At 41.0% G+C, this 12,003-nt stretch overlaps 1 protein-coding gene across 5 annotated transcripts in view; it reads right to left on the bottom strand.

The window, feature by feature from the left end:
- LOC134204693 (uncharacterized) overlaps positions 1-12,003 on the bottom strand; it is a 109,102-nt gene that overhangs the window by 44,834 nt on the left and 52,265 nt on the right. For all 5 annotated transcript variants that reach the window (XM_062679473.1, XM_062679472.1, XM_062679471.1 and 2 more), the window contains exon 2: positions 5,785-7,342. In XM_062679473.1, coding sequence (XP_062535457.1) covers positions 5,785-7,215 — 1,431 coding nt within the window. In that variant the 5' untranslated portion in view covers positions 7,216-7,342. The remainder of the gene's footprint in view (positions 1-5,784; positions 7,343-12,003) is intronic.

Below are 12,003 nucleotides of genomic sequence, written 5' to 3' on the forward strand. Positions count from 1 at the left end.
TTTTGTCCTTTAGATCTTTTGTTATTTTCGACACTCAACTTGTTCTTAATTGACCATTTGTCCCTTTCGACCTTTTGTCCTTTTCGACATTTTGTTTCTTTCTACCTTTTGTCCTTTCGACCGTTTGTCTTTTGTCATAAATTCCTGTTAGGTGAGGTACAGGTTAGGTACGAATCGAAGGATACCAAACTGGAGAACAGTAAAACAGTGTATGGTGCAAATAACAGAATTATGTATCATTGAGTTATTCTCTTCTGCTCGGGAATAATCAATTAAGCGATTAATCAGTTAAAACATTTTCAGTTTTTTTTTAATATAACGAAAATTTAATTTAATTTTATCTTCTTGAAATTGTTTTATAATTTATTGGAAAGGCTTTGAGTTTCTTTAAAAAAAATCGGTTTATGAAATTCCTTGGGGATTTCCTTCTAAAGTTTTTGGGAAATCCTCCAGAAATTTCATTGAATCTTCATATTATGTTATTTTAAAAAATTCTTTCGGAAATTTTTTCAGACATTTTTTCTTGTAAATTACTGTAAAATACCTTCAGGAAATACAAAAAATACTCGTTGAAATCATATTTTTGAACGTGGAAGGCCCGTTTGGCAGAAAATCATGTGGTCATAGGCCGAAAGTTGTTTGACCGAATATGTAATTTGGCCGCACAAACCATTAGAGCAAAACACATATGACCGAACAGGTAATTTGGCCGAAAAAATCGTTTAGTCGAAATGGTCGTTTGGCAGAAGCACCATTTGGCTGAAAATTTTTGGGCTTGCCAGTGTAAAATGTATTTGAAAATAGGATTAAGGATTTAGGTTAGGGCGCAGTCCTCTTCTTATTTGCATTACATCTCCACACTGGGACATTGCAGCCTCGTTGTTTAGTGTTCTTGCAAAACTTCCACAGACCGGATTTAGAATCGAGCCCTGTCACTTTCAGCTTGGTCTTGCTTTGTAGTAGCGTATCTCACTGCACAGCTAAGGAAGGCCCCAAGGCACTGTCTGTACAAAGTTTTTTTTGTACATTCGAAATGGAGGTAATAAAGAAATAAATGCCATTCAGCCGGAATAAACCTACTGCCGAAAGTGTTGTTTGACAGATCTAATCAGAAAAATATATATAGCTCTTTTAGTGGAATGTATTCAACCGTCTAAGACGAATTAAGTACTGTCCATTTAATTCCACCAGTTAATTTTCGCTATCTTTGCAGATACGTATTTCGACCACAACTGTGTGGTCGTCTTCAGTGTCTTGTACTCGACTCGACTAGTCGACTCACCCCCCTGAAATGAGATGTCGAAATCACCCCCCTGAAATGAGATGTAGATGTAGTTCTTGAAGCCGTCTACCGATTGGGTGGCGCTAGTGTTGCCTTTCCTATTTTAAGCTCCGTTCATACCGCCGCGAGAGCATTGGCGATTGGCGCTTTGATGTTGCATGAAGAAGAAGCAGAAAGATGATAATCAAAAATATTCGCACGGGAAAACATACGAAGAAATTTTTGAAAACCTTCTTTAAAATTCTAGAAACAATTTAAATAAAAACGGTAAGCAGTACGGGGTTAGTTTTGTTTTCTACTGCATAATAAGCACAATATTTCAATTTCAATTTTTATTCTGTGATTTCATACTTAATACACAGTATAAGAAAAGTCCAACCCCGTACTGTTTACTTTTTTTAATTAAATTGCCTGTAGAATTTCAGAGAAGAGTTTCAAAAATATCCTCGTATGTTTTACCGTGCGAAAATTTTTAAATATCATCTTTCTGCTTCTTCTTCTTCATGCAACATCAAAGCGCCAATTAAAAACGTCGAAAATCACGCAACAATGCAATACATCTCGTTGAATATAATTTAACAATGCAACACATTCCGCTTACGCATCCGACTGTTCTGACTTCGTGTGTTTATTGCTTAAGAGGCAATGTTTACATCCAGCACCATGTTGCAGCACCATGTTTTTGGCTTCAGACGAATTTTTCGTGGATGACAGCCGTTTCATGGGGATGGTCGAAATGGACAATCGTTCATTTGGCCAAAATTATCGTTTGGCATAAATAGGCATTTTTGACTATATTAGCCGTTCAGCAAATGATATTTCATGCCGAACGACCGGAAAATTGTAAAAAAAAATCCCATAGAGTTTTAGAAAAAAAAACTGGATTAATCCACCTACAGTGAGATTTGACCCTTCCTTAATCATATGGAAATATTTTCTGACTCCAATATTTAAAACAAGATAAAACTATTAAATTTCCCACGGCGATTGAACGTCGAAAGTTACAAATTAATTGCCTACTAAAAGGTGGATTTTTTCATAGGTTACACGCTAACTTTCATCTACTCAGTGACTAAGTAAAATTGTATTGCTCTGTTTTCCCCACGGACATTTTTCTCAATTTCAAAAGCGGAACTATTCAAAACTATAGGTTGGATCACAATAGCGCGTTGTGCGTCGCGTTGACGCGTTGTTTTGAAAATAAAATTTCTTTTATCGACACAATTGCGCGTAGTGCGTTACGCATTCTTGTACTAAATGTTCTAAATCGACCGCCATGTGGTCATAGCGTCGGGCGCGTCGGTTTTGAAAATATTTAAATTAAGGACGTTGACGCTGACGAAAATCGAGCAAATAATCAAGTAAAAATAAATATCCGGACGTCGACATCCACAAACAATCAAAATTTTATGATTTCCGAGATCCAACAGCTGGGATCTCGGCAATAATTTAGACGAGTCTCGGTAATACTTTTACCGTGATTTCGGTAAACTTTACCGACGCATATGTAATCGTTACCGAGATGTCGGTAAAAAGGCAACTTTGCCGAATTTCGGTAAAATTATGACGAAATTTCGGTGAAAGAATCGCTTCATTTCGGTAAAAAAAAAAATACAAAAAAAAATTCGTCTAGGAAATTCTTCATGAATTTCTTCAAGAACTCTTCCTCGAATTTCACCGGGATATCTACCACGATTTTTTGGGAATTCCTCTATAAATTCAGCAGCGAACTACTCCAGGATACCATTCTGGAATTACTTTTGCAATTCCTCCAAGATGTCCTTCAAGAATTCCACAAGGTATTCCTTTACGATTTTTCCAGGAATTCGTCCAAGTATTTCCCTGGCAATTCTCTCGAGTAATTTTTCCAGGAATTTCTTCAGAAATACCTTCAGGAATTTCGCAAGGAATTACTTCAGGAATTCCTTCACGTATTTTCCGCGAAATCCTCTTGGAATTTCTTCTGGACTTCACTCGGAAGTTCTTCCAGAATTTCATTAGGGAAGTTTAAGTTCCTTGTAGAATTCATTCAGAAATACATTTGAAAGCTCCTCCGGGAATTCTTCTCAGAGCTCCTACGGAAACTCCTTTAGTAGATCTTCCGCCAATTCCTTCGGGAATTCTTCCGAAAGTTCATGCGGAAATTTCTCCGGCAGTTACTTCGAGAATTTCTCCGGGAATTCCCCCAGAAGTTCCTCCGAGAATCCCTCCAGGAGTTCCTCCGAGAATTGTCAAGGGAGTGCCTCCCGAAATCGCTCCGGAACTTCGCCTGGGAATTATTCCAGAAATTCCACCAGGAATTCATTCAGGCTTTCGTCGGGAGTTTATCTTACCTGTAAAAAAATCCTTCAGAAATTCCTTCGGTAGTTCCTCAGAGATTTCCTCCGGAAACTCCTCCGGGAATATCACCGGAGTGTTATCGGAAAATACTTCGGGAGTTCCTACAAAAAATCTTCGGCAGTTCCAGCGGGAATTCCTCGAGTATTCTTCCAGGAATTACTGTGGGAGTGTCTGCCGGAATTCCTCCGGTAGTTTCTCCGAGAATTCCCCCGGGAGTTTCACCAAGAATTCCTCCGGGAATTCCATCGGGAGTTCCTACGGAAATTCCTTCGGGAGTTCCACTGGAAATTCTTCCGGGAGTTCTTTCCGGAGTTTCTCAGAGAATTAGTCCAGGAGTTCATGCGGGAATTTCTCAGGGAATTTCTCCGAGAATCGCTCGTGAGTTTCATCAGTAGTTCCTCTGGAAGTTTCTCCAGGAATCCCTCCGGGAGTTCCAACGGAGATTCCTTCGGGAATTCCACCAGGAATTCTACTGGGGGTTCTTCCAGTAATTCCTCCGAGAGTGTCTCCTGAAGTTTCTCCGAGAATTCCTCCGGGAGTTCCTCCGGAAATTCCTCTGGGATTTCCTCCGGGAGCTTCTCCGAGAATTCCTCCGACAGTTTCTCCGGGAGTTCCTACGGGGAGAATTCCTACGGGAGTCCCATCGAGAATTCCTCCAAGAACTCCTCTGAGAGCACCTGCGAGAATGTTTCCGGCAGTTCCTCCAAGAATTCCATCGGGAGTGTCTCCAGGAATTCTCCAGTAGTTCCTCCGGGAATTTTTCTCCGAGAATTCCTCCAGAAGTTCCACCGGCAGTTCTTCCAAGGAACCATTCGGGAGTTCCTCCACGAAATCCTCCAGTAGTTTCTCCGAGAATTCTTTCAAGAGTTTCCCCGGAAATTCACTCAGGATTTCTTCAGGAATTACTCTAGAAATTTCTCCAAAAATACCATCGTAAGTTACTCCATGAATTCCTCAACAATAAAATTATGTTTATCGAACCAGCGCAATTGCTCCGAAATTTTCTTTAGAGATTCCTTCGTAAAAACCTCAGTAAAATGCTTCGGAAATTCCTTCGCGAATTTCTTAAGAAAAAAATTAGGAATTCTTTGGGAAATTTTAAGATTTTTAAGGAATTCATTCGGTTACTCCTTCAGGGACACTTGAAAAAATTTCTTAAGAAATTGACCCGGAAATTTCTTTGGGTACTTCTTCGTGATATCCTTCGTGAATTCCTTCAGAACATTCTACAAAAAATCCTCCAGAATAACGTTTGGGGCTAGTTTGTGGATTCTTTTGGATTTTTCTTTACAAGTTCCTATAGAAACCCTTTGTTTTCAATCGATAAAACCTCTGAAAGTCTCGCTAATAAAGACGAAAAAAATCAATAAAACAATGTTTGCTTACGAAATAATGTGCGCCCGTTAAATAATCCAGAAAATATAAAAAAATTAATCACTCAAACTCAAAAATGAATCACAAAACACTCAAGAACACTCAAGAGCTTTTACTCAACGAAAACCGCATCTTAATACATCGTTCCAATAATTATTTAGTAAACGAATTTAATCTGTATCGTAGTTTTCTGGAGATAATTGTGTAACTACTCATCGGGTAGCTTTGCTGCACTTGGCGCGAAAGATAGCACAGACAAATTCAGGCTATTATGTAGCACTGCACGTTTCAGTGACGCTTTCAACGAAGTCATACGATCATGACTAAAGATTCGCAACGTGTATTAAAATCGATTACTAATTATTGAGGCATGCCGGCCAGTAATCAATGTAGGTTTTCACTGGCGGAGCCAGCTATTGTTTTTTGGTGGGGCACCACTAAGCGCAAGAACAATAGCCTTCGAGAACAATGGTGTGATTGCATCGCGTGGTGCCCCACCTCTGTCTCCGCCATTGTAGGTTTTCTTTTATCCTGCGCTTAACTCGGAGGCGCCATAATCAGTATATGTAATGAAAAAATAAATTTTCCCATACTAATTTGCATGCAAACTTGAAATGGCTTGTGCTAAAATCATTTTTTTCCAAATCAACTCAATTTTTGGAGGGCACTCAAAACATGATACAGAATCAGATGAGCGTTGTGTAGCAAAATCAATTTTTTTAATCACCCTAATGAACATATTATTGATGCAACTGCTATTTCCATAAAACCCTCAATCTTTTACTCACCTCCAAGATCTCCGCACTGTGCTGCTTCTTCCTGCGTCCGTGATCATTCTCAACGATTTCGCTGTTCGCCTCACCACCGTTTACCATGGACACATTCACTTCACTGTCTCCCACAACTTCAATCGCCTCGCTTCCCACTTCACTACCGCTACTGCGCCGCTTGCCCACCACTTCCCCACCTACCCGTTGCATAGCGGCGTGCTTCTGCACCACTTCTTTGATTTTGTCCTGTTCTTCGCCGATCCAGTGCTTGAAACCGCTCCACTTCTTCGTTAGCTTCGCTTTCCTCTTGTCGAAGTCGATGAAATGCTTGGGAGCCGTTCTGTTCTTCAGCAGCGTTAGTCGCCTCTCGGTGGGATGCAGTTGGTTCCGGTGATCGCAGTACTCGTTGTTGCCTTCTTTGAAAATGTCGGACTCGTTGATCTGCCGGGTGATCTCATCCAGCTCCTCTATGGAAAGAAACAGATGCCGAGCGTCCAGACTTTGGAAGCTCGCTGATTTGAGGTCGAACTCTTCCTCCTGTGTACTGTTGGATCGGAAACTCTGGTTGCTGCCCGAGTAGTCGAATGCCGTATTGTGCAGGACACCGTTGGCTGAGGTAACGTGATTTCCGTTGGGCAGATTATGATACAGGTGCGATGAATTACCTTCGCTCATGAGCGATAGATTTATTTCGTTCAGGATGAGATTGGCTTGCTCTAGATCATATGTAGAATCGTTAACTTTGGTGCTGCGAGGAAAGTCGTAAATGCTGTCTACGGCAGGGCTGTTCGGGGCAGTGATCGCTGATGCGGTGATCAGGTCGCTGCCATTGCTGAACCCGGAGAGATTGAGCGATGTGGTTTTCTCAACGCGAAGCCGAAGCTCCGGTTGATGTAGATTATGAGCAGATTTAGATCGGAGCCGCTGAAGGTGGGCTTGGTTTTCCTTATCGTTTTCATCGAGGTATGTGCTGTAATTATTGTTGTTCTCCGGAAGGAAAGTGAATTTGATATCGCTGAAATTTGGCAGCGAGCTGTTCGCGTCGACAAAGACATCATTTTCGCTATCATCGGAGGTAGACCTAGTTGTGTATGACACTGAAGCCGGACAATGCGACGATCGCGAACTGTGTTGTTGCGGATGTTGTTGATGCTGCGGTTCTTCCTGAGGATGATCGATTGGCATGTCCGAGTCGAAGTCGAATTTTGTAGTTTTGGAGATCAGCACTGGGATACCAATTTCCGGCCGGAAGTCGTCGAACCGCCCACCGGTCATGTCGTAACTCCCGGTGATTGGTTCGGCAACGGAACTTTTTCTGCCAGGGGATTTGCGCATTAATCGACTGCCTATTGCCGAGTACCGTTTGGAGATCTTGTCCAGTATGTTGGACGGTGATCGGCCACCACCGTACTTGCCGGCAATTTCAACACTGTAATGTTTCTTCATCATGACGAATTGGGTGATATTTATAATGTAACTCACAAACGATCAATAATCGGTTTCACTTTTTTTCGATGGTTCATCGTTGATCTAGCATTGATGGCACTGCTGGCCACCAAACTACTGCACTAAATTTCTGTGGAAAATCAGAAGGTAATTCGTACGGTTTGTAAAGCACACATCGACTGCACTATGCATGGACGAACGACCGAGCGATCATGGTAACATTTTTATTTTCAGCTCCATAGTTTTAGTCTGTCTTTTAATTAAGTATCTTTTCGGTGGTACACTCTAGGACTTGGACTTGGACTAGGAAAAAAATACGAGGAACGAGGCGAAGATTTGTCACGCTTTTTAGTTTTCGAACGTGCGATGACACTTGATGTGTAAGATCGGATGATGATGGTGATGAAAAATTGCCCCATGCCTATTCAGCTAAGGCAAAGTTGGGAGCAACCTTTGTTAGTGCAAAAGACATTGTGAGCGGGCAGAGATTGATGATAGTAGTATATGGGAGTGTCTGGAACGTTGCGTAGACCAAAACAATGGATTTTGGGGTTTTATGTGCATGTATATTGGAGACCCAAGATCATAAATTATATTGAGATAACAAGTTTTTGTCGACAGCTGGTAAAGATTGGAATTATGAAGAATGGTTGTTTTGTTTTGAATCTTGAAACTACAACCACTAGTTATTGTATTAGCTTTCTACATTCCACAAGGCTTGATGGTGAAAGAATTTAAGAGAGGTAATTTGGAAATTGGAACACAGTAAAAATTATTTAATTTACACGACATGTAATGAATCGGCAATTTATTTTCACAATTACTGTGAAAAGTACATAATTTTTTTCACAATTCTGGATGAATTCTAGACATTTTCAAAAGCTCTTGAGGATACTTTTTGCATCGAGATGATGTTAGTATTTTCATGGCAGAAATGGTGCCGAATTTAATGTCTGACAATGCCGTTGATCGACTTGGCCGATGATCGGTCTGTAGAATGGATGATAAACTAGATATGAATCCGCCACTACTGACACAATCGTTCATTTTCTTCAATCTTCCACATATCGAAAGCTCTCATAGGCAACCAAAGAAAAAAACGTTGAAATCGGAAACTTCTTACTGAGTTAGCTATTACGGCGAATAATGGGGAGTAAGTTGGCGCCGCAAGTAAAAGGCAGGGTATCTTCAATAGGCTCGATCTGGGAAACATACAATTGGAAACGAATACCCCCACCGTTCTAAGCAAGAGGTGGAAACCCGGTTTTCTAGATCGATCGGCGATGATCGCGCTAATGATGATGGGAGGTTACCGATTTGAGAAGGCAGAAAATCGAACAACGCTGCAGAGCCCGGCCCCGGCAGTCAGTGGTGGCACGGCATTTCTGTATTTTCATGCTTGACTTGGCTTTGCGGTGGCTTTTTCTTTTTCCACTCCGTGGGAAACACATGAATTCGATTGTTGAGTGATGGTCAGTTACTAATCTTTTGTCGACGATGTGAGATAATTGACTGCACAAGCGAAAGAAGTCATCTGTCATAGTCATTCGAGAACTCAATCGGGTTTCAGGGATTGTTTTCGGGGCTGAATGGGGTGGGATAATTTGTATAACAGGAATGCAATCTATTGCAGGAAATGGTTCGTTGCGGGAAACGCAATCGAGAAGTAGGTCACGAAAGAAACAAATTCAAGCAAACCGATCTCTTCCGGAGGATTTGCACATCAAATTTGATAGTGATAATCATATTCGACCTCATTTGACTGTTCAAATGTTAAAGTGTGTATGCGAACCAGATTGAGATACTTAACTGGCAAGATACTATTCCAGTAGCAAAATAAATAAGAATGAACGGAATCTTTTCCCAGGCCTTTCGAAAGCATTCCGAAAAAGACCAAATTAAAGTCTCAGACCGGCTGTTCTGTTCGCAAAATATAATTGCACGCAAAAATTGCTTAATATAAAAAACAACAATGAGAAAAGAAACAAAATTCACACGTGTTGTGCGGAAAGCCATAAGTTGTTCAATCATATTTCAAAACATATCAAAATCCATCCGACTTAACAATCGACACTATCTTCAGCCATCAGGTCGTAATTAAAGAGACAAATGTTTCTTGACATTTTTCTCGAATCGAATGGAAAACAATGCCACCAATCGTAACCATCAAAACGCGCCGTTCGCCTTGTGCTGCATTGTGGCGGACAGCGAACTGATGACCTTACCAAGTGTTGTAATTATTATATATTTATTTAATAGCACTAGTTGACTCGATATTTATTTTCGGAGGTGTTCGGTGACTTTTGTATACCCCCATTCGCACCAGAATTTAATTGTTTAACACGTAGGTATTGTACTCGAAATCTGCTGCCTTGGAAAACTTTATGATCCCATGGTTTGTTTAACACACTTTCCACTCTATTGGTGCGCGCATATCTGTATCGGATCTAACGATCTTAAACCGTCTAAGACGAATTAAGTACTGTCCATTTAATTCCACCAGTTAACTGGTGGAATTAAATGGACAGTACTTAATTCGTCTTAGACGGTTTAATACATTCCACTAAAAAGAGCTTAATATATTTTTCTAACGATCTTGTTGATGGAGTATAATTCTCTCGTGCTGTAGTTTAAGACAGATTGACCATAATTCCTTAATGTTTAAAATATTTTGAGTCATTGTCGTAATAATTACCATAATTATCTAAACCACCGCCATCGGCACCGTAGACAACAACAACGGTGGAAGTGTGTTATTAAAGAGGTTGTTCAGTTTTCTTTCCAATCTATAGAAACTAAAATCAGCCCAGAATCAATACTATAATTTTCATCTTTCTCAAGATTATGAAACTCGTACAGGAGAACACGCGACCACCGCGTTTAATTTAAGGTTTCGTGATGGGTATGATGTCTCAATCTCCGTTGTTTGTGGGTTTGTAAACACCAGTTGGCTTTGATGTGAAATTGAATACTAGTCACATATTTTAAAAAATGGAATAATCCTTTAAAAAATGGCACAGACACACAAAATGAGTATAATTGTATAAACAATTCTGCAGGGTTTAATACAATAAATGTGAGCTATAAGAAAAGCTGTTAATGATTAAAAGAAGGTACACAAATACTTCTTCTCATACACATGCTTCTACGCTAAACCTCGAAATTTGATATTTTTCTTTCGGATTGGGCCTTTTTGTGCGCTACGCGAGCAAAGCTTGAAAGCAAATCGATAACTAATTTTGTTGTTGTCAAATCGCCTAATATTGATTACTCAGGTTGGTTGGTCCTTTTGGTCGTTTTAACGGTTAAAAAAATCAAAATCTATAGCAGTACAATCTTACTGTCACATCACATAAAACACTATTCCTGCTTATCGATGAAATCAAATTGAAAATTAATTTTAATGTTTTTTTTCGTTAACAAAATAAGTTATTAGTTTGATGTCATATCATTCAGAGATCTACAGCAAAAAGAAATCAAAAGATGTAATCAATCACGAAAATTATAATTTGGAAACAAATCATGATTTCAACTTGATGTCGACATCAAAATATGATTTCAATTTGCTCTATTCACAATATCAGACTTTGTTCGGGTAACCAGTCACAAGAGAAAATGTATTTGGACAGACAATTATATTATTCTGGGGAAGGGTCGAAACCCATTCAGCCGAAAGCCATTTTTGAAAGCCGTCAGATAAAACTGATGAACTTCATCCGAAAATTTTCTTAGCATCTCAAAAACACTCATTTTAAAATTATTTTCGGATTTTCCATGACCTTCCATGTATTTCCGTGTAAAATTCCGGGCCTCTTGGAAGGAGGCTTCCGGGCCTCTTGAAACAAGGCTCCCAAGCCGTGAAGGGAAGTTTCCTAGCCTGTAGAAAGAAGGCTTCCTAGCCTCTAGGAAGAAGGCTTCCTAGTCTCTAGAAAGAAGGCTTCCTAGTCTCTAGAAAGAAGGCTTCCTAGCCTCTTGAAAGGAGGCTTCCTAGCCTCTTGAAAGGAGGCTTCCTGGCCTCTTGAAAGGAGGCTTCCGGGCCTCTTGAAATGAGGCTTCCGGGCCTCTTGAAAGGAGGCTTCCAGGCTCTTGAAAGGAGGCTTCCAACCCTCTTGAAACGATCCTAGCCTCTTGAAAGGAGGCTTCCGAGCCTCTTGAAAGGAGGCTTCCGAGCCTCTTGGAAGAAGGCTTACGAGCCTCTTGAAAGGAGGCTTCCGAGCCTCTTGAAAGGAGGCTCTGAGCCTCTTGAAAGGAGGCTTCTGAGTCTCTTGAAAGGAGGCTTCTGAGCTCTTGAAAGGAGGCTTCTGAGCCTCTTGAAAGGAGGCTTCTGAGCCTCTTGAAAGGAGGCTTCTGAGCCTCTTGAAAGGAGGCTTCCGAGCCTCTTGAAAGGAGGCTTCTGAGCCTCTTGAAAAGAGGCTCTGAGCCTCTTGAAAGGAGGCTCTGAGCCTCTTGAAAGGAGGCTCTGAGCCTCTTGAAAGGAGGCTTCTGAGCCTCTTGAAAGGAGGCTTCCAGGCCTCTTGAAAGGAGGCTTCCAGGCCTCTTGAAAGGAGGCTCTGAGCCTCTTGAAAGGAGGCTTCCAGGCCTCTTGAAAGGAGGCTTCCAAGCCTATTGAAAAGAGGCTTATAGGCCTCTTGAAAGGAGGCTTCCAGGCCTCTTGAAAGGATGCTTCCAGGCCTCTTGAAAGGAGGCTTCCAGGCCTCTTAAAAGGAGGCTTCCAGGCCTCTTATAAGGAGGCTTCCAGGCCTCTTGAAAGGAGGCTTCCGGGCCTCTTGAAAGGAGGCTTCCGGGCCTCTT

The sequence above is a fragment of the Armigeres subalbatus genome, unplaced genomic scaffold, assembly GCF_024139115.2.
Source record: "Armigeres subalbatus isolate Guangzhou_Male unplaced genomic scaffold, GZ_Asu_2 Contig823, whole genome shotgun sequence".
In the NCBI taxonomy this organism is placed as follows: Eukaryota; Metazoa; Arthropoda; class Insecta; order Diptera; family Culicidae; genus Armigeres; species Armigeres subalbatus.